General features: G+C 43.7%; 1 protein-coding gene across 1 annotated transcript in view; it reads right to left on the reverse strand.

Annotated features, from left to right (window-relative positions):
• LOC311147152 (roquin-1-like) overlaps positions 1–12,538 on the reverse strand; it is a 36,994-nt gene extending 24,456 nt beyond the window's left edge. Inside the window, exons 1-4 of the mRNA XM_084183787.1 lie at positions 12,453–12,538; positions 8,847–9,247; positions 706–826; positions 332–571 (exon numbers count right to left, since the gene is read on the reverse strand). Of these exons, the coding sequence (XP_084039913.1) occupies positions 332–571; positions 706–826; positions 8,847–9,077 (592 nt within the window). The 5' untranslated portion in view covers positions 9,078–9,247; positions 12,453–12,538. The remainder of the gene's footprint in view (positions 1–331; positions 572–705; positions 827–8,846; positions 9,248–12,452) is intronic.
• Positions 12,539–23,995: the final 11,457 nt, after the last annotated feature.

Here is a 23,995-nt window from a genome sequence, read left to right on the forward strand (position 1 = left end):
AAGGAAGCAGGTGGATTATTAGACCACAAATACACACATAAATTCAGAAGACAGTTATGCAAGTTAGACAACATTACAAACATTTACACTAGTAAATATCATTGCATAAGACAGCATTTCTCGAACCTCACCTTGTGTATCCCAAGACATTTCACAATTTTGTTGTAGACCTGAACTAGCAGTAAGGGCTTGAGGATTAGTTCACTAGTTGAATCAGGTCTGATAGCTACGGAATAGATCAAATGGAACATGGAATGGCTAGGGTTCTCTGAGGAGAGGTTTGAGAAACTCTGGTAGACAGGGCGGGTGTGTAAACTTCCTCTCATCTTACCTGGGCCCAAGAACTGGCAGCCCCTGGCCCGGACGGCGGCCCACAAATTGGACGACAATTGCTGGGGATTCTGGTGCTGCAGGATGAGCTCTGTGACTGTGCGCTCCCCCAGAGACCTAGCTGCCCTCATGGCCCGCACCCGGCCCTCCTCCTCCACCAGCTGACAGTGGACCAGGGTCACCAGTTTCCTTTGCATGGGCCGACTCAGCATGCTCTGGGCCGTGCTGCTTAGACCCACCCCTAGGGAGAGACGGAAGGAGGGAGGGGGGAGAGTGGGGCAGAGAGAGAGACACACACCATGGGGGGGTGGCATTGTCATCAGTCTGAAGTCAGAGTTGGTTCATTTTTGTGTGGTGTGTGTTTGTGTATGTTACCTCTGTTGTTGCTGAGGGGTTTGAGGTAAAGAGCCAGCTCCTCCACACAGTGCCTGGCCTCCTCATAGTTCTGCGAATCCTCTGGGCTGGTGATCAGGGCCACCGGCTGAACCTTGGGAACCTGGAGGTGGGACACAGATGGTATATTAATATAGAAATTAAATACGCATGACCTGTAATAGGATGTTTCAATGGGTTAATTTACAGTCAAATGATTGAACAAATACCTTTATTATTGGTTTATAATACAATTAGCCTACTTAATAAATCAATAGATATGTGTTGGCGCATTGAGTGTGCAGGCCCTAAATTCACTATATGCAGTGACATGGAATTAAAATGGCCATAGCACTAAAATGTACAGAAATGTCACAGGCCACCCACCCAGTATGGTTGCTCAATAAAAGTGTTGCACCATGTGCATAACTTAGAAAAAGGTGGAGAATTCTGAGGCGTGGTGTGATATGATAAATTATGCAAACATTCCGGCACACCCAATACGGCCACTAGTCCACCCACCCACAGATTGCTCTGAATGGGAATAAGCTGGTCTGGGGTACGCAAGTCCAGGTAGTCCCTCCCTGTTTCAGTGCATTTTATTTTGTTTGGTGCCTAATGAACACCACCCAATTCAAATAATTGTAATTCAATAGGCACAGACATTTTGCCTGGCTAACCAGACTCCATGCTCTGGCCAAACGCCACGCCCACGGACGTTCGTTTTTTCTTCACAATGAGTCTGGATCCGAGTACCTCCCTGACCCTTCACCAAATGAGAACACATTCAGGGCCGTCTGATTGGTCCAGAAAACCGATGAGTTGGTCCAGAGCCAGAACACACGTGGGTAAAGCAGCGGTTTGAAAACGTGTCATTGGCTTTGATCCTCTGATTGGTTAAAGACAATACAAATCGCTGATTGCTTTGTTTGTACAAAGCCCCTCGTCACAACAAACGACTTCAATGATGGCAGTCTCAGACTAAATGATGTAGCAAACGACAGAGGAGCAGAATCATTTAGTGTGAGTCATCAGGCTAACACTCACTGAGCAGAGAAGATTTTCCTTGCCCACCTCGTATACGGGATTACCAGCAGTGCACACAAGGAGCGCCATTTCTTTCCAAACGTATTTTAAAACGTTTTTTTTTTTTTTTTTTTACACACACAACTAATTTAGGCAGCAGGGATCTTGATCCAGGAGGGGACTGATTCTCTCTGTTGTAACCAAGAAGCTTGATCTTGCAAGCTAGCCACTTAGCTAGCAAGTTAGCAAACCAAATGCATAGCTGGAGCCCTGAGCTGGATATCATTTATTTGGCATATTTTAGATAGTTAACTTAACGTTATAAAGCAGTGGCATAGCACAGAATTTCCCCCTAGCCCCAAGGTATATGCGATACACCACCCAAGCGTAATTGACACACTTGGCTGGCTACGTGTTGAAACTAATCAAATTTCATCATCACAGATTCTCACTTTTTAAAGGGGGAAAAAGCGTGTAGACTGTGTCTTAGCAGACTGCCTGGCAACTTCACAGACAAATGTTTCATCAAAATCCATGCCAAACCCTTGTGGGCAATGTCCTCTCACAACAACAACATTATCGATCTGTAGCTCAGCTGGTAGAGCACGGCGCTTGTAACGCCAAGGTAGTGGGTTCGATCCCCGGGAAAATCCAGAAAATCACATTGTATGATTTTTAAGTAATTAATTTGCATTTTATTGCATGACATAAGTATTTGATCACCTACCAACCAGTAAGAATTCCGGCTCTCACAGACCCGTTAGTTTTTCTTTAAGAAGCCCTCCTGTTCTCCACTCATTACCTGTATTAACTGCACCTGTTTGAACTCGTTACCTGTATAAAAGACACCTGTCCACAGACTCATACAGACTCCAACCTCTCCACAACGGCCAAGACCAGAGAGCTGTGTAAGGACATCAGGGATAAAATTGTAGACCTGCACAAGGCTGGGATGGGCTACAGGACAATAGGCAAGCAGCTTGGTGAGAAGGCAACAACTGTTGGTGCAATTATTAGAAAATGGAAGAAGTTCAAGATGACGGTCAATCACCCTCGGTCTGGGGCTCCATGCAAGATCTCACCTCGTGGGGCATCAATGATCATGAGGAAGGTGAGGGATCAGCCCAGAACTACACGGCAGGACCTGGTCAATGACCTGAAGAGAGCTGGGACCACAGTCTCAAAGAAAACCATTAGTAACACACTACGCCGTCATGGATTAAAATCCTGCAGCGCACGCAATGTCCCCCTGCTCAAGCCAGCGCATGTCCAGGCCCGTCTGAAGTTTGCCAATGACCATCTGGATGATCCAGAGGAGGAATGGGAGAAGGTCATGTGGTCTGATGAGACAAAAAGAGCTTTTTGGTCTAAACTCCACTCGCCGTGTTTGGAGGAAGAAGAGGGATGAGTACAACCCCAAGAACACCATCCCAACCGTGAAGCATGGAGGTGGAAACATCATTCTTTGGGGATGCTTTTCTGCAAAGGGGACAGGACGACTGCACCGTATTGAGGGGAGGATGGATGGGGCCATGTATCGCGAGATCTTGGCCAACAACCTCCTTCCCTCAGTAAGAGCATTGAAGATGGGTCGTTGCTGGGTCTTCCAGCATGACAACGACCCGAAGCACACAGCCAGAGCAACTAAGGAGTGGCTCCGTAAGTAGCATCTCAAGGTCCTGGAGTGGCCTAGCCAGTCTCCAGACCTGAACCCAATAGAAAATCTTTGGAGGGAGCTGAAAGTCTCTATTGCCCAGCGACAGCCCCGAAACCTGAAGGATCTGGAGAAGGTCTGTATGGAGGAGTGGGCCGAAATCCCTGCTGCAGTGTGTGCAAACCTGGTCAAGACCTACAGGAAACGTATGATCTTTGTAATTGCAAACAAAGGTTTCTGTACCAAATATTAAGTTCTGCTTTTCTGATGTAGCAAATACTTATGTCATGCAATAAAATGCAAATTAATTACTTAAAAATCATACAATGTGATTTTCTGGATTTTTGTTTTAGATTCCGTCTCTCACAGTTGAAGTGTACCTATGATAAAAATGACAGACCTCTACATGCTTTGTAAGTAGGAAAACCTGCAAAATCGGCAGTGTATCAAATACTTGTTCTCCCCACTGTATGTATGTATATATAACAACACACACACACACTGCTTATTTCTCTCAAATTCTGTGCACAAATTAGTTTACATCCCTGTTAGTGAGCATTTCTCCTTTGCCAAGATAATCCATCCAAACTGACAGGTGTGGCATATCAAGAAGCTGATTAAAAAGCATGATCATTACACAGGTGCACCTTGGGCTGGGGACAATAAAAGGCCACTCTAAAATGTGCAGTTTTGTCAACACAATGCCACATGTCTCAAGTTGAGGGAGCGTGCAATTGGCATGCTGAATGCACAAATGTCCACCAGAGCTGTTGCCAGAGAATGTAATGTTAATTTCTCTACCATAAGCCACCTCCAAAGTTGTTTTAAAGAATTTGGCAGTACGTCCAACCAGCCTCACAACCACAGACCTCGTTTAACCACGCCAGCCGAAGACCTCCACATCCGGCTTCTTCACCTGCAGGATCGTCTGAGACCAGCCACCCAGACAGCTGATGAAACTGAGGAGTATTTCTGACTGTAATCAAGTCCTTTTCTGGGGAACTCATTCTGATTGGGTGGGCCTGGCTCCCCAATGGGTGAGCCTATGCCTTCTCAGGCCCACCCATGGCTGCACCCCTGCCCAGCCATGTGAAACTCAAGTATGTGGACACCTGCTCGTCGAACATTGTCATGCTGAAACAGGAAAGAGCCTTCCCCAAACTGTTGCCACGAAGTTGGAAGCACAGAATGGTCTAGAATGACATATGCTGTAAGGTTAAGATTTCCCATCAATGGAACTAAGGGCCCAGCCCGAACCATGACAAAACAGCACCAGACCATTATTCCTCCTCCACCAAACTTCACAATTTACACTATGCATTGGGGAGGGTAGCGTTCTCCTGGCATCCACCAAACCAAGATTCGTCCATCGGACTGCCAGATGGTGAAGCGTGATCCATCACTCCAGTGAACGCGTTTCCACTGCTCCAGAGTCCAATTGTGGTGAGCTTTACACCACTTCAACAAACACTTGGTTTTCCGCATGGTGATCTTAGGCTTGTGTGCGGCTGCTCGGCCATGGAAACCCATTTCATTAAGCTCCCGACAAACAGTTCTTGTGCCGACGTTGCTTCCAGAGGCAGTTTGGAACTCGGTAGTGAGTGTTGCAACTGAGGAGAAATTATTTTTATGCGCTACGCGTGTCAGCAATCCCGTTCTGTGAGCTTGTGTAGCCTACCACTTCGCGGCTGAGTCTTTGTCGCTCTTAGACCTTTCCAGTTCACAATAACAGCACTTACAGTTGACCAGGGAAGCTCTAGCAGGGCAGAAATTGGACGAACTGACTTGTTGGAAAGATGGCATCCTATGACGGTGCCACGTTGAAAGTAACTGAACTCTTCAGTAAGGCCATTCTACTGTCAATGTTTGTCTATGGAGATTGCATGTCAGTATGCTCGATTTTATACACAACAGGTGTGGCTGCAATAGTCAAATCCACTAATTTGAAGGGGTGTCCACATACTTTTGTATGAATGTACAGTGCATTCGGAAAGTATTCAGACCCCTTCCCTTTTTCTACATTTTGTTAATTGTTTTTGTTTACTTATTCTAAAATGGATTAAATTAAAACATTCTCAATCTACACACAATACCCCATAATGACAAGCAGAAAACTGTTTTTTTATTTTTATTTTAGCATATATATTAAACCTAATTTACATAGGCATTCAGACCCTTTGCTATGAGACTCAAAATTGAGATCAGGTGCATCAACCAAGACTGAACTCTTTGGCCTGAATGCCAAGTGTCACATCTGGAGGAAACCTGGCACCATCCCTATGGTGAAGCATTGTGGTGGCAGCATCATACTGTGGGGATGATTTTCAGCGGCAGGGACTGGGAGACTAGTCAGGATCGAAAGAAAGACAACGGAGCAAAGTACACAGAGATCCTTGATGAAAACCTGCTCCAGAGCGCTCAGGACCTCAGAATGGAGCGAAGGTTCACCTTCCAACAGGACAATGACCCTAAGCACACAGCCAAGACAACGGATGAGTGGCTTTGGGACACATCTCTGAATGTCATTTAGTGGGCCAGCCAGAGCCCGGACTTGAACAGCGATCCAACATCTCTGGAGAGACCTGAAAATAGCTGTGCAGCAACGCTCCCCATTCAACCTGACAGAGCTTGAGAGGATCTGCAGAGAAGAATGGGAGAAACTCCCCAAATACAGGTGTGCCAAGCTTATAGAGTCATACCCAAGAAGACTCGAGGATGTAATCACTGCCAAAGGTGCTTCAACAAAGTACTGAGTAAAGGGTCTGAATACTTACGTAAATGTGATATTTCCGTTTTTTTTGTTTATATACATTTCCAAACATTTCTAAAAAACGTTTTTTTGCTTTGTGTCGGGTAGCCTTCCACAAGCTCCCACAATAAGTTGGGTACAATTTTGGCCCATTCCTCCTGACAGAGCTGGTGTAACTGAGTCAGGTTTGTAGGCCTCCTTGCTCGCACACGCCTTTTCAGTTCTGGCCACACATTTTCTATAGGATTGAGGTCAGGGCTTTGTGATGGCCACTCCAATACCTTGACTTTGTTGTCCTTAAGCCATTTTGCCACAACTTTGGAAGTATGCTTGGGGTCATTGTCCATTTGGAAGACCCATTTGCGACCAAGCTTTAACTTCCTGACTGATGTCTTGAGATGTTGCTTCAATATATCCACATAATTTTCCTTCCTCATGATGCCATCAATTTTGTGAAGTGCACCAGTCCCTCCTGCAGCAAAGCACCCCCACAGCATGATGCAACCATCTCCGTGCTTCACGGTTGGGATGGCGTTCGTCGGCTTGCAAGGCACCCCCTTTTTCCTCCAAATGTAACTATGGTCATTATGGCAAAACCGTTCTATTTTTGTTTCATCAGACCAGAGGACATTTCTCCAAAAAGTACAATCTTTGTCCCCATGTGCAGTTGCAAACCGTAGTCTGGCTTTTTCATGGCGATTTTGGAGCAGTGGCTTCTTCCTTGCTGAGCGGCCTTTCAGGTTATGTCGATATAGGACTCGTTTTACTGTGGATATAGATACTTTTGTACCTGTTTCCTCCAGCATCTTCACAAGGTCCTTTGCTGTTGTTCTGGGATTGATTTGCACTTTTCGCACCAAAGTACGTTCATCTCTAGGAGACAGAACGCGTCTCCTTCCTGAGCGGTATAACGTCTGCGTGGTCCCATGGTGTTTACACTTGCATACTATTGTTTGTACAGATGAATTTTCCAAGTTGTTTAAAGGCACAGTCAATTTAGTGTATGTAGACTTCTGACCCACAGGTATTGTGATACAGTGAATTATAAGTGAAATAATCTGTCTGTAAACAATTGTTGGAGAAATTACTTGTGTCATGCACAAAGTAGATGTCCTAACCGACTTGCCAAAACTATAGTTTATTAACAAGAAATTTGTGGAGTGGTTGAAAAACGAGTTTTAATGACTCCAACCTAAGTGTATGTAAACTTCCGACTTCAACTGTATATACACACACACACACACACGAGTCAGTGAAGATAACTGACACAGACTGACTCTCTGCCACACCTTTAAGGTTACCAGCCAGGTACATCCACCACAACTACTGACCAGAAAGATCTCAGAACACACATCCGAAATACTTCCCCATTACGTTTGTCTTCCACTTATCACCCACAGACCAACTATCTTCTCCTACTCCAGTGTTTCCGCTGCAGACATTTTGCTGTGGCGCTGCACACATTGAAGATACTAAAACTCTCCACATTTACTTTTCCTCTGCAAACAAAACAATTAATGGATAGGAAAGTCAGACAACCCCATAGTAGAATAGCGAATCTATTTACCTAGATGGCTTGTTGTTCTGTGTTCAAAGCGAGATAAATATTATCCATATGGTGCATTCAAGTTATGAGTGCCATAGGGAGCGAAACATGCATTCTGACAAGCAGTCAATGCACAACAATTCTTGCAATCGTGAAAACAGCAGTTTTGATGGCCAACTTTCCATTCCTACTTTATTTCTTAACTCCAAAATATGTGCGAACTGCACCATTCTAAACCCAGAGTTTTTAGCAGCAGCATAGTTATGCACATTACCACTCTGCAATTTGCAGTGAGTGCATAGGGGAGAGTGGGGCTAAATGTAACACGGGTCAGTTGTAGGGTAAACTTGTGCTAAAATGACACCGTACCTCAATCATTTTTTTTGGAGAGACTTCAATTGTGATGAGACAAATTTTTAGTTGAGCATGAGTAGTGGTAACCAGGGAAAGTGTTGGGGGCTAAATGGTGACATTGGGTGTTTTCTATGTGAAGTACAGGCAGTGGGCGTGTTACCCCGAGCAGCGAGTTACCCCAAATTACCCTAACATGCAGCTGGTCTACATTATAGTCACTGTGTTGCTGCAATTTTGGGGGGATATAAAATTTATCAATAGGACAATAACTAGTTAAAATATCACATTTGGGATTGGGCTAATGATTAGCCCAATAGGGTAAATGCATGCTACAGGTGATAATGTTAATTACAAATAGCATACCTGATAATATGGGCCATGCATAGGCTATATGCATGGTCCAATATGTTAAAATAATTTCAGCACATAATTTTACCAATGTGTTATTGGCCTCATTTCTGGAGGTGGAAATTATATTTTAGATGGTGTCAGCATATTTTATTTTCATTCATTTTTTAGTAGATTGTCCTTGTAAAAAGTCACCAGAAATGAGCTTCTCAGTCCTTCTACATACAAATTATCTGACCTACTCGGTTCCATCACCGTAAATAACCACAACCAGCTCCTACCTTTTGAACTCTCCTTCCTATCACATATCATGGATTAACCACCATTTGTGCTCTGTTATTAACCACCATCCTGTATCCCTAACCCTAGAGACCTTGGCACCCTATCTAAAATCAAAATACTGTTGGGCAAAGAACAGATTCTAAATGGATTGAGCCACTCCACTCCACCCCTCTCCCGGGTCTCACCTGTCCCCCCACAAGCTGCAGCAGGGCTGTGTTGACGGGCAGCTGCTCGATGTCGGTGGCGATGGCTGTCTGGTCGAAGGGGCAGGCCTTGCGGTGGAGCTTGTTCAGGCACATCTTGCAGACGGTGTGGCCACAGCCCAGCGAGATGGGCCGCCGTACCGTCTCCTCGAAAGTCTGCGTGCAGATGGGACACAGCAGGAACTCCGTCCATTGTGGGGCTTGCACAGGCATCACTGGACAGTGTGTGTAGGGGGTGGGTGGGTGTTTGTGCAGGTGTTTTTTTTAACGAATAAAAAAAATATATGGAAGATTCCACTGGAATCAAGATTTTTCTTCCGAACTCAATTGTTCTTCAAACGTTGTCACACATCGTGGATGCGCATCATGTCACGTGACAAATCCTGAAAGAGAGAAGGAATACAATCATAGTGACATAATAACTGAGCCAATTACCTTGAGACATCAGGGGTGTATTCACTAGGAAGCAAATGGGGAGGGACCTACCTGAATTTGTCCAATAGAAACTCTAGTTTTCATTGCAAAACAAACCGTTTTGCAACTGTTTGAACTTTGGACTAATGATTACACCCCAGATGACTCAAACCAACATTGTTTACATTTATGGCCGGCAACAAATGACATACCTACACTCCACATAACATAAACAGTCCAAGCTACAGGAGCTGATAGTGGATCTAATTTCTCTTCTTGGCACAGGACAAGCAAGCAATGTTACATTTAGCTACTGCTCCAACAATAAAATAACGTTAGACAAAACCCTTGACCAGTCTGGGTCATGTTAGATAGATACAGTACCAGTGAAAACACACCTACTCATTCAAGGGTTTTTCTTTATTTAATTTTTCTTTTACATTGTACAATAATAGTGAAGACATCAAAACTATGAAATAACACATATGGAATTATGTAGTAACCAAAAAAGTGTTAAACAAATTAAAATATATTTGATATTTTTCAAATAGCCATCCTTTGCCTAGACAGCTTTGCACACTTGACATTCTCTCATGAGGTAATCACCTGGAACGCATTTCAATTAACAGGTGTGCCTTCTTAAAAGTTAATTTGTGGAATTTCTTTCCCTCTTAATGCGTTTCAGCCAATCAGTTGTGTTGTGACAAGGTAGGGGGGTATACAGAAGATAGCCCTATTTGGAAAAAGATCAAGTCCATATTATGGCAAGAACAGCTCAAATAAGCAAAGAGAAACGACAGTCCATCATTAACACATGAAGGTCAGTCAATACGGAACATTTCAAGAACTTTGAACGTTTCTTCAAGTGCAGTCGCAAAAACCATCAAGCGCTATGATGAAACTGTCTCTCATGAGCACCGCCACAGGAATGAAGACCCAGAGTTACCTCTGCTGCAGAGGATACGTTCATTAGAGTTACCAGCCTCAGAAATTGCAGCCCAAATAAATGCTTCAGAGTTCAAGTAACAGACATCTCAACATCAACTGTTCAGAAGGGATTGTGTGAATCAGGCCTTCATGGTCTAATTGCTGCAAAAAAAAAACACTACTAAAGGACACTAATAAAAAGAAAAGACTTGCTTGGGCCAAGAAACACGAGCAATGGACATTAGACCGGCAGAAATTTGTCCTTTCGTCTGGAGTCCAAATTTGAGATTTTTGGTTCAAACCGCCGTGTCTTAGTGAGACGCGGTGTGGGTGAACGGATGATCTCTGCATGTGTAGTTTCCACTGTAAAGCATGGAGGAGGTGTTATGGTGCTTTGCTGGTGGCACTGTCTGTGATTTATTTAGAATTCAAGGCACACTTAACCAGCATGGCTACCACAGTATTCTGCAGCGATACGCCATCCCATCTGGTTTGGGCTTAGTGGGACTATCATTTGTTTTTCAACAGGACAATGACCCAACACACCTCCAGGCTGTGTAAGGGCTATTGTACCAAGAAGGAGAGTGATGGAGTGCTGCATCAGATGACCTGGCCTCCACAATCCCCCGACCTCAACCCAATTGAGATGGTTTGGGATGAGTCGGACGGCAGAGTGAAGAAAAAGCACCCAACAAGTGCTCAGCATATGTGGGAAGTCCTTCAAGACTGGTGGAAAAGCATTCCAGGTGAAGCTGGTTGAGAGAATGCCAAGAGTGTGCAAAACTGTCATCAATTGGAATCTCAAATACAAAATATTTTGATTTGTTTAACACTTTTTTGGTTACTGATTCCATGTGTTATTTTATAGTTGATGTCTTCACTATTATTCTACAATGTAAAAAAATGTAAAAATAAAGAAAAATCATTGAATGAGTAGGCGTGTCCAAACTTTTGACTGGTACTGTGTGTGTGTGTATGTATATATATTTTTTGGATTAATTATTAAAATAATACAAGGCACAATATGATAGCTAACTTAAGATATTCTGGTTAGCTGCACCAGCCGAGTCAGTTCAATGCCCTTACAAATTCAAAATGGCTAGCTAAAAAGACAATCCACCGGCAAGCTCAATAACGTTAGTTAGCATGATCACCATCCAGTGTTGGCTTTAACCAGCCAACTATCTGATTACACCTGTTCTAGCTGGTTCATTAATTTTCATAGAGCCAGGAAATTTAGACTTCAGATAAATAATAAATGGCTGGCAACCCAGATGTCCAAATAACAGATCAAAACAATGACTGACATTGTTAGTCTATGGCCTGGCTAGTAGACAAAGAGGAGGCGTAGTTAGTTACTACTGTTTGTGCTTGAGCTAACTTAACGTTAGCTAGATCATTCTGCGCAGCATAGCTAGCTAACACTAGTTAGCTAACAATTTGATCCTGCAGGATATAGCTACATCAATATATTAATGTTTCACTTAAAATATCAATTAGCTAGTTAAACACGTAATGTTACATTATCACATAACGGCTAGTTACCTGGCAAGTAGCTAGATATTTGGTGTTAAATTCGTGCGACAAGTAACGTTAATTTAGCTAGCTAACGTTTGTAGCTAGCCAGTTATCTAGGTAAACAACGTTAGCGATGGGTGGTTAGGTTAGCAATTAGCTAGTTAAGGTTTGATGGTTTCATGACTGACATGAAAACAAAAATGCATCAAACTTACGAATTTACTTAAAGCTAGTTAACTATATAACTAGCTAGCTACATTAGTTACAAGTAAAACAAATGACTAGACGCAAGGGAATCGTTCTAGCTAACCAACCAGAGTTTCATGTGGCAATAATAGCAAAAATGATCTAACTAGCTAGTTAGTTTGGGTATTTAGCAAGTTTTCTAGACGTCTACTTAACTCAACATCAATAATTTAACTAACTAACGTTAGCTACTAACGGCGTGTCAACCAAATCGCTAAACCAGGTTGCAGAATGTTGGCAAATAAATTGCAGCTAGCCAGCTAACGTACTGCTACGTACTTAGCGAGCTGTCTATGACGCTAATGCTAGCTCTCAGTTATGCTAGCTGGTATTAGTACGTCGCTAGGCTAGCTCAGAAACTAGGCGTCGGTTAGCTAACTACAGTAGCTACACCAATATAAATAACTAGTTAATTAAACATGAATTTGGCAATCTTTGTTAACTGCTCATAACATTTTGCGTTTACATGCACAAGTTACTTACTCATTCCAAAACACTTAGAAGATTTATCTGTCTTTAGGAAAATCTTGTGTTATTAAATCGGTCGCCATGTCGACTATGCAGCTTGGCTGCTGCCGAAGTTTGAGACCAGTTTGAGGGTGTCAACTGGGGTTTATTCATTAGTTGGATTCTGTTGTAAACGTTTTGTCTGTTGCAAACGGAAACCATTTACTCCAAACGAAAAACGTTTTGCAACTAAAACGAGAGTTTCTATTGGACACATTTAGATAGGTCCCTCCCTGTTTGCTCTGTTGGCTTCTGTTTGGTTCCTAGAGGACACGGTAAAAGGTTTCCGTTGCACAACGTTTTGTAACAGACCGAACGTTTTGCAACGGTTAGCTAACTTTGGAGTTGAGCGATGAGCGAGTTCACCCCCTGTTGGTGAGAGAATGCCAGTGCACAGCAAAAAGGTAGGGCAGCATCTGTCACATCCAGTTGTGACATCTGCTGGATATGGCAAGCCACGTTGCCCCATTTCTCCATCACCAAAACATTTTAAAACAATCGCAGGGACCTGTCAGTTCTTTCATCCAAAGCTCCATACATTTTAGGGTGGTAGCTGGTAGGCTACATTTCCCCAGATTCACCCCTCAGCCAAACAAAGTGACAGGTTCAAGCTTGAAATTAGGCATTATGCCTTTAATTACAACATTACATTTTGTTTGCAAGCTTTCGGTAGCTCACAAAAAAATGTGATTATAATATACTGTTGGGTGAGGTTCCACCAAAGATGCTCCTGCGCAGGCTTTTAATGTGACTGCGCGCACAGACGCTGATGTGTGTGTGCAGTGTGTAGCCTGCTATTGCATCCACTTACGCAACGGAAAGCTTCAGTCAGCCAGGGTGAAATGAAAACTCGCATTTTGTATTTCCATTTTTGTGTAATCCGTCTGATTTCTGAAGGGATTAACGGACCAATCATGAATATTGAGAGACCGCCTGTTCGCTCACTGGGAGCAGTGCACCGTCCGCTCGTGAGCTCACACCGTCTGGAACTGGGCTGGCTGCGGTCAAAACATAATAGTGCAGAATAAAACGGAGAACAACAACACAGGAGAAAGTTACTTTACTTTTTATGACAAATGTTTCCGACAGCTAGTCAGTCGGGTCAGAGGATGCGCTCAAGCTAGTGGACTAAACTCCACTCTATGGTGAAGGAAGTTTCTGATACCGGAGTTTAGTCCTCTACGCTCAAGCTTGTTCCACATAGCCCAGGTTTTGTTGTGGATCGTTGTGCCCCGCCAATTTAAGTCGGCGCGAACGTGAGTTTCTTGAACTGTGGTGAATTGCATCTAAAGAAGATATCACCAAGATCTTTCCAGGTAAATGATTGACCGTGTCATAATGTTTTTTGCCCTGTCATTGATAACATTAAAATAATTTTTTGATATTGTATTATTATCCTCTTTGGTTCATTTGAAATGTCAGGGGAATTCTTTCTAAAGCAAATAGGTCATTCACTCATGTGTGATGATATCCTACAGTTGGATGCTTAGTAATAGATCATTGTTGTCCTTTTACTTAGTTTTATTAACACATAACACAACTGGACAAATCCAGTGCCTAATCATTCTGCAACTGATTATAAAGACAACTATTTCAGTAGGCCTATTAGAATAAAATTACATGTAGCCAAATCCATATTTTATTTTCTATAACCTTGTCATCAAATGTATTTGATGACAACAACACTTTTATATTGTCAGTACATGCCAGCCACACACACAGGCTTCTTATGCACTGGTGGCCTATTTCCATTCAAAAGGATTATCCTACGCAGTAATCATTGGATAAAGGGTACATAGTGAATTGAATCCACTACTTTAGGTATCCTAGGCCTAGTAAGTCTATTTTACCAGAGGCAACAAACAGTGATCCCTTTTCCTCATTAGGTTCCAATCAGACTCCTTTTCTTTGCCTTGCCAGCCAATGGAGGAGAAAGAGGTCCAAATCACACAAACATTTGCTCCCGCCAGCTCTCCGCCTCAGTCAAGAGCCTCTGATGACCGGGGCCTCCTCCTGAGTCTTGTCCCCAAGCCTGGCACACTCTCTTCCTCCTCTCCCTTGCTTTCCCCTTCTTCCCCCCCTCCTCCAGGCTCCGCCGTCTATTCCCTGCAGTCCAAGGTGAATACACTCTCCGGAGGGAGAGAGGGAAAGAGGGAGAGGGTGAGGGAGGACAATAGGGCCTCAGAGCTCCAGGCAGAGGGACCTGTCTCGTTCCAAGCCCTGCCCAGGCAGAAGGGCCGCAGTAGGGGGGAGGTGCCACCACCTGTGCCCTTCCGGCACTTTGACCAGAGGAATAGGTCCAGCAGTAGTGAAGACGAGGTAGAGGAAGAGGTGGTGGCCAGGGTACAGCTCCACACCGACCCGACTGAACCACAGAGGGAGAAGGAGAGCTGGGGTGCCATGGGGAAGGGGGCAGAGAAGGGGGAGAGGGGAGGCCCGGCTGGGGGTGTGCCGGGGCAGTCTCGCGGTTTGGGGGAGGGGGCCAGCTTGGAGAGCTTGGAGAACATCCAGTCAGACAGCACCGGCGCAACCAAGGAGGACCCCCCTCCTTCTCCAAAGCCCGCTCCTGCATCCTCCTCCACCTCCTCTTCCTCCTCTTCCTCTTCTCACAGACACTGGGCACCTCCTAAAGGCTTCTGGAGGGTGGCACGCCCGGAGACTCTGATTCTGAATAGGGTGAGCACCAAGTCTACTGTGGGCACTCAGACTACAATGCCCATACCCTCGTCATTTGTACGTCTGAAGGACGAACCCCCTGCAAATGCCACCCTATCAGGGCCCCAGAGTAAGTCAAGACTGGCTTCTGTGGATTCTGTAGACGAGGACAAGGACGAGAGTGAAGGGTGTTGGAACATGCTGCGTTCGGACAGCCTGGACTGCTACCTGGAGAGGTGTGATAAGAAAGAAGCGAAAGAGCCTATGGATCGCGTGGGGGGGCTGTGGAGGGCAGAGAGCTGGGAGAGCGTGTGCTCGCAGGAAGGGACGCTTTCGCTGGGGGAGACCATGGAGGCCAAACAGAGATCCAGAGGACGGTCAGTGAACAGACGAAGGAACGCCAAGAGAGGAGAGGAGAAAGGTGGCGTGGACATCCCGTACCTCTGTGTCGACCAGATACACAAGAGAGATGGTATGAAGTTCCAGTTTAGAAAATACATCTTGGTACACCTTGTTGTAAAACAAGTCCGGGTGCTTGGAGAGGTAAATTCAATAACTTAAGTAAAATATTTACCAAGGCTGCGTTTACACAGGCAGATCAATATTTTTTTCCACTAATTGGTCTTTTGACCAATCACATCAGATCTTTTCAAATCAGATAATTTTTCAGATCTGATCTTGTTGGTCAAAAGACCAATTAGTGAAAGATCAGAATTGGGCTGCCTGTGTAAACGCAGCCAAAGTATCCCATTCTGGGCCTCTCATGGTTTAAGAACATGGTAGAACATGTGCTGTTGGACAAAGTGCCCATCAAGAGTATGGTAGGTAAACAAATCACGCTTTGGAACACAACTAATTTGCTCAATCATGATAGGGTTGGGGAGGAGGGCTTAGTTGCACGTTTTACATGCACCTCCTTTTCAAGTAAATAACAATTGTTTTGTAAGCAAACCAGGCGTAGTTGATTAGATAAATCCAAGAATTATAAAGCATATCAATGTGTGCTTACAACTGTGATCATGTGTCAGATGAATTACTGTAAATTGAACATGAGATACAGATACAGAGTTATGCATTCTATTTCTGTCAGCACCTCCCACCATCAGGAGCACTTAGAGGAACAGATGTGCTGGTGTTCTGTAGCTATTATTAGCACTCTGTCTGTGTGTTTGTGTGTGTGTGTGTGTGTGTGTGTGTGTGTGTTACGCTTTGGTTAGTTCAACCTATTCTATTCAATTTGTCTGAAATCAAATGACAAATTTGACTGATCAATGTGACTTTCTGAATTGAATAAAAGCTTCTAAATTGCTTTCAACACCTCATGCGCTTTCACATTGAATAGCGGTGTGGGAAATGTAGCGGGAGCAGCCCACCTGTGAGAGTGAATGTCATTCCAGTTAATGTGGTCTATAGTATTCGTTATTCAAACTAAAACGTGTACTTGCCTGCATTTGTAATGATAATTGCATAAGTACATCTGATACTAAAGAGCCTGATAAGGTTTCTATGTTAAGGTAGACAATGCTTGGTTGCGGCTACTAAATGTGGACGTCTTGTGAAAATAATATGTTTGGAAACATTATTTCAATATATTGAACCAACTTAATTTCTTGATTTACAAGAAAATGATTTAATTGTTTCAAATAAATTATTTATTGTCACATGCTTCATAAACAACAGGTGTAGACTAACAGTGAAATACTTACTTACGGGCCTTTCCCAACAATGCAGAATAAATTAAAAAATATAATACAAATTAAATAACAAAAAGTAACACGAGGAATAAATACACAATGAGTAATGATAGCTTGGCTATATACATGGGGTACCAGTACCGAGTCAGTGTGCAGGGGTAGGAGAAAATTGAGGTAGATATGTACATATACAGTGAGGGAAAAAAGTATTTGATCCCCTGCTGATTTTGTACGTTTGCCCACTGACAAAGACATGATCAGTCTATAATTTTAATGGTAGGTTTATTTGAACAGTGAGAGACAGAATAACAACAAAATAATCCTTAAAAAACGCATGTCAAAAATTTTATAAATTGATTTGCATTTTAATGAGGGAAATAAGTATTTGACCCCTCTGCAAAACATGACTTAGTACTTGGTGGCAAAACCCTTGTTGGCAATCACAGAGGTCAGACGTTTCTTGTAGTTGGCCACCAGGTTTGCACCCATCTCAGGAGGGATTTTGTTCCACTCTTCTCCAAGTCATTAAGGTTTCGAGGCTGACGTTTGGCAACTCAAACCTTCAGCTCCCTCCACATATTTTCTATGGGATTAAGGTCTGGAGACTGGCTAGGCCACTCCAGGACCTTAATGTGCTTCTTCTTGAGCCACTCCTTTGTTGCCTTGGCCGTGTGTTTTGGGTCATTGTCATGCTGGAATACCCATCCACGACCAATTTTCAATGCCCTGGCTGAGGGAAGGAGGTTCTCAGCCAAGATTTGACGGTACATGGCCCCGTCCATCGTCCCTTTGATGCGGTGAAGTTGTCCTGTCCCCTTAGCAGAAAAACACCCACAAAGCATAATGTTTCCACCTCCATGTTTGACTGTGGGGATGGTGTTCTTGGGGTCATAGGCAGCATTCCTCCTCCTCCAAACACGGCGAGTTGAGTTGATGCCAAAGAGCTCGATTTTGGTCTCATCTGACCACAACACTTTCACCCAGTTCTCTTCTGAATTATTCAGATGTTCATTGGCAAACTTCAGACGGCCCTGTTTATGTGCTTTCTTGAGCAGGGGGACCTTGCGGGCGCTGCAGGATTTCAGTCCTTCACGGCGTAGTGTGTTACCAATTGTTTTCTTGGTGACTATGGTCCCAGCTGCCTTGAGATCATTGACAAGATCCTCCTGTGTAGTTCTGGGCTGATTCCTCACCGTTCTCATGATCATTGCAACTCCACGAGGTGAGATCTTGCATGGAGCCCCAGGCCAAGGGAGATTGACAGTTATTTTGTGTTTCTTCCATTTGTGAATAATCGCACCAACTGTTGTCACCTTCTCACCAAGCTGCTTGGCGATGGTCTTGTAGCCCATTCCAGCCTTGTGTAGGTCTACAATCTTGTCCCTGACATCCTTGGAGAGCTCTTTGGTCTTGGCCATGGTGGAGAGTTTGGAATCTGATTGATTGATTGCTTCTGTGGACAGGTGTCTTTTATACAGGTAACAAACTGAGATTAGGAGCACTTCCTTTAAGATTTACCTGTATAAAAGACACCTGGGAGCCAGAAATCTTTCTGATTGAGAGTGGGTCAAATACTTATTTCTCTCATTAAAATGCAAATCAATTTATAACATTTTTGACATGCGTTTTTCTGGATTTTTTTGTTGTTATTCTGTCTCTCACTGTTCAAATAAACCTACCATTAAAATTATAGACTGATAATTTCTTTGTCAGTGGGCAAACGTACAAAATCAGCAGGGGATCAAATACTTTTTTTCCCTCACTGTACACTATCGGTCGAAAGTTTTAGAACACCTACTCATTCAAGGGTTTTTCTTAATTTTTACTACTTTCTACATTGTAGAATAATAGTGAAGACATCAAAACTATGACATAACACATATGGAATCATGTAGTAACCAAAAAAGTGTTAAAGAAATCAAAATATATTTTATATTTGAGATTCTTCAAATAGCCACCATTTGCCTTGATGACAGCTTTGCACACTCTTGGCATTCTCTCAACCAGCTTCACCTGGAATGCTTTTCCATCAGTCTTGAAGGAGTTCCCACATATGCTGAGCACTTGTTGGCTGCTTTTCCTTCACTCAGGGGATTGTGAAGGCCAGGTCATCTGATGCAGCACTCTATCACTCTCCTTCTTGGTAAAATAGCCCTTACACAGCCTGGAGGTGTGTTAGGTCATTGTCCTGTTGAAAAACAAATTATAGTCCCACTAAGCCCAAACCAGATGGGATGGCGTATCGCTGCAGAATGCTCTGGTAGCCATGCTGGTTAAGTGTGCCTTGAATTCTAAAAAATCACAGACAGTGTCACCAGCAAAGCACCCCCACACCATAACACCTCCTCCATGCTTTACGGTGGGAAATACAAATGCGGAGATCATCCGTTCACCCACACTGCATTTCACAAAGACACGGCGGTTGGAACCAAAAATCTCAAATTTGGACTCCAGACCAAAGGACAAATTTCAACCGGTCTAATGTCCATTGCTCATGTTTCTTGGCCCAAGCAAGTCTCTTCTTATTATTGGTGTCCTTTAGTAGTGGTTTCTTTGCAGCAATTCGACCATGAAGGCCTGATTCACACAGTCTCCTCTGAACAGTTGATGTTGAGATGTGTTTGTTACTTGAACTCTGTGAAGCATTTATTTGGGCTGCAATTTCTGAGGCTGGTAACTCTAATTAACTTATTCTCTGCAGCAGAGGTAACTCTGGGTTTTCCATTCCTGTGGCGGTCCTCATGAGAGCCAGTTTCATCATAGCGCTTGATGGTTTTTGCGACTGCACTTGAAGAAACGTTCAAAGTTCTTGAAATGTTCCATATTGACTGAACTTCATGTGTTAATGATGGACTGTCGTTTCTCTTTGCTTATTTGAGCTGTTCTTGCCATAATACGGACTTGGTCTTTTACCAAATAGGGCTATCATCTGTATACCATCCCTGCCTTGTCACAGCACAACTGATTGGCTGAAACGCATTAAGAAGGAAAGAAATGCCACAAATTAACTTTTAAGAAGGCACACCTGTTAATTGAAATGCATTCCAGGTGACTACCTCATGAATAGTCCAAATTGGTGAAGTGAAATGAAAAAAATAACTTGTTTCAAAGAATTCTAAAAAAAAAAAAATAACTGAAAAGTGGTGTGTGCATATGTATTCACCCCCTTTGCTATGAAGCCCCTAAATAAGATCTGGTGCAACCAATTACCTTCAGAAGTCACATAATTAGTTAAATAAAGTCCACCTGTGTGCAATCTAAGTGTCACATGATCTGTCATATGATCTCAGTATATAGACACCTGTTCTGAAAGGCCCCAGAGTCTGACACACCACTAAGCAAGGGGCACCACCAAGCAAGCGGCACCATGAAGATCAAGGACCTCTCCAAACAGGTCAGGGACAAAGTTGTGGAGAAGTACAGATCAGGGTTGGGTTATAAAAAATAATATCCAAAACTTTGAACAGCCCACAGAGCACCATTAAATCCATTATAAAAAAATTGGAAGAATATGGCACCACAACAAACCTGCCAAGAGAGGGCCGCCCACCAAAACTCACGGACCAGGCAAGGAGGGCATTAATCAGAGAGGCAACAAAGAGATCAAAGATAACCCTGAAGGAGCTGCAAAGCTCCACAGCGGAGATTGGAGTATCTGTTCATAGGACCACTTTAAGCCGTATACTCCACAGAGCTGGGCTTTACGGAAGATTGGCCAGAAAAAAGCCATTGCTTAAAGAAAGAAATAAGCAAACACGTTTGGTGTTCGCCAAAAGGTAAACGCTATGTCTGGCGCAAACCCAACACCTCTCATCACCCCGAGAACACAATCCCCACAGTGAAGCATGGTGGTAGCAGCATCATGCCCTGGGGATGTTTTTCATCGGCAGGGACTGGGAAACTGGTCAGAATTGAAGGAATGATGCATGGCGCTAAATACAGGGAAATTCTTGAGGGAAACCTGTTTCACTCTTCCAGAGATTTGAAACTGGGACTGAGGTTCACCTTCCAGCAGGACAATGACCCTAAGTATACTACCTAAAGCAACACTCTAGTGGTTTAAGGGGAAACATTTAAACGTCTTGGAATGGCCTAGTCAAAGCCCAGACCTCAATCCAATTGAGAATCTGTGGTATGACTTAAAGATTGCTGTACACTAGCGGAACCCATCCAACTTGAATGAGCTGGAGCAGTTTTGCCTTGAAGAATGGGCAAAAATCCCAGTGGCTAGATGTGCCAAGCTTATAGAGACATTCCCCAAGAGACTTGCAGCTGTAATTGCTGCAAAGGGTGGCTCTACAAATAGTTATGCACGCTCAGGTTTTCTGTTTTTTTGGTCTTATTTCTTGTTTGTTTCACAAAAAAAAATATTTTGCATCTTCAAAGTGGTAGGCATGTTGTGTAAATCAAACGATACAAACTCAAAATTCCAGGTTGTAAGGCAACAAAATAGGAAAAATGCCAAGAGGGGTTAATACTTTCGCAAGCCATAGTTTTGATGTCTTCACTATTATTCTACAATGTAGAAAATAGTAAAAATAAAGAAAAATCCTTGAATTAATAGGTGTTCTAAAACTTTGGACTGGTAGGGTAGGTAGGGGTAAAGTGACTAGGCAACAGGATAGATAATGGACAGTAGTAGCAGCGTATGTGATGAGAGTGTGAGTGTGTGTGTGTATGTTTATGTGTTGGAGTGTCAGTGTAAGTATGTGTGAGTGTGTGAGTCCAGTGTGTGTGCATAGAGTCAAAAAGAGTGCAAAAAGGGTACAGTTTGCCGTGCGGTAGCAGAGAAAATAGTCTATGACTTGGGTGGGACCATTTTTAGGGTCATCCTCTGACACCGCCTGGTATATAGGTCCTGGATTGCAGGGAGTTCGACCCCAGTGATGTACTGGGCCGTACACGCACTACCCTCTGTAGCGCCTTGCGGTCGGATGCCAAGCAGTTGCCATACCAAGCGGTGATGCAGCCAATTAAGATCCTCTCAATGGTGCAGCTGTAGAACGTTTTGAGGATCTGAGGGCTCATGCCAAATCTTTTCAGCCTCCTGAGGGGGAAGAGGCGTTGTCGTGCCCTCTTCACGACTGTCTTGGTCTGTTTAGACCATGATAGGTCCTTAGCAATGTGGACACCGAGGAACTTGAAGCTCTTGCCCTTGTTGAGAGAGAGGTTGTTGTCCTGGCACCACACTGCCAGGTCTGTGACCTCCTTCCTATAGGCTGTCTCATCGTTGTTGGTGATCAGGCCCACCACCCTTGTGTCATCAGCAAACTTGATGATGGTGTTGGAGTCGTGTACGGCCTCACGGTCGTGGGTGAACAGGGAGTACAGGAGGAGACTAAGCACACTTCCCTGAGGGGCACACGTGTTGAGGGTCAGCGTGGCGGATGTGTTGTTGCCTACCCTCACCACCTGGGGGCGGCCTGTCAGGAAATCCAGTTGCAGAGGGAGGTGTTCAGTCCCAAGGGACCTTAGCTTAGTGATGAGCTTGGTGGGCACTATGGTGTTGAATTCTGATCTGTAGTCTATGAACAGCATTCTCACGTAGGTGTTCCTTTTGTCCAGGTGGGAAAGGGCAGTGTAGAGTGCAATTGAGATGTCGTCATCTGTGGATCTGTTTGGGCGGTATGTGAATTAGAGTGGGTCCAGGGTTTATGGGATGATGGTGTTGATGTGAGCCATGACCAGCCTTTCAAAGCATTTCATTCCTACAGATGTGAGTGCTACAGGGCGGTAGTCATTTAGACAGGTTACCTTGGCGTTCTTGGGCACAGGGACTATGGTGGTCTGCTTGAAACAAGTAGGGATTACAGACTGGGTCAGGGAGAGGTTGAAAATGTCAGGAAAGACACTTGCCTGCTGGTCAGCGCAAGGTCTGAGTATGAGTCCTGGTAATCCATCTGGCCCCGCGGCCTTGTGAATGTTAACCTTTTTAAAGGTCTTACTCACATCGGCTACGAAGAGCATGATCACACAGTCGTCCGGAACAGCTGGTGCTCTCACGCATGGTTCAGTGTTGCTTGCCTCGAAGCGAGCATAGAAGGCATTTAGCTCGTCTGGTAGGCTCGCGTCACTGGGCACCTCTCGGCTGGGTTTCCCTTTGTAATCTGTGATAGTTTTAAAAGCCCTGCCACATCTGAAGAGCGTCATACCTGGTGTAATAGGATTCAATCTTAATCCTGTATTGACTCTTTGCCTGTTTGATGGTTGTAACCCAATTGAATATATTTGGATAGGTAATTCCAAATTAAAAAGTGAACTTGGAACAAGATGAAAACATGGGATGTATTTACATGAAATATTAGTTTGTATTTGTTATTTATTAGGTTGAACCAAAGGGGAAAAGTAAGTTGAGTGTTGAAAGAAATAGGTTGCAACTTGAAATATATGTTTGGTAATAATCAAATAAAACAGTTGGCATTGAATCATATATTTGGTTTCAACAAATGTAGTGTTTTTCAATTGAGAAAGCCTAACTAATTTACCTGTAACCAGTTGAAGTAATTTTTTTAGGTTGATCCAGAGTATTTTCTTTTTACCGTGCAGTGCACTGAGTGCAGGGCATGATCAGATGATATTGTTTAATACCTCTCTGTTCCTGGCGTTATGTAAGGCCCATGAATCTGACAGGCATTAGGAGGATCAGAGATTAGCTTTTGGACGGTCCATGGGTTTGATGTGATGTGGGGCTTATGGAAACCTTTATGGTTGTGTAAAGCCCTTGGCAGTTTAGTACCTGCGTACATGCTTTAACAATGCACTTCTGCTCCTATATTTGCTTAACTGTGAGTATCATATCCTGCCATAAAATGTATTTGAAGCATCTCCACCCTAAACTTCAACCATGTGAATTGAAATTGGTTTTGTATAACAATGTAATAGCATTGTGTAATACTCAGCTTGTTGAACTGTTCCTTTGGATTTGTTGCAAGTAATGCGTGAGGGTCCATTTGCATGGCATGGAACTAGGTTTGAAAAGCTTTATTTTAATGGTGAAAGTTCTGTTTTCAGTGTCTCTAGACGCATCTGCCTTCCGGAACCATGAGTGGGATTCAAACATTCCACAACAGGAGCTGCTTGAACTGCCCGGGTAAGGAATATCACACTAGTGTCTGTCTGCATAGAAAAATGGGGTGGTAAGTGTGTGAGGCGAGGTGGGGGTTCAACCAT

The sequence above is a fragment of the Coregonus lavaretus genome (genome assembly GCF_964263955.1).
Source record: "Coregonus lavaretus genome assembly, chromosome: 19".
Classification (NCBI taxonomy): domain Eukaryota; kingdom Metazoa; phylum Chordata; class Actinopteri; order Salmoniformes; family Salmonidae; genus Coregonus; species Coregonus lavaretus.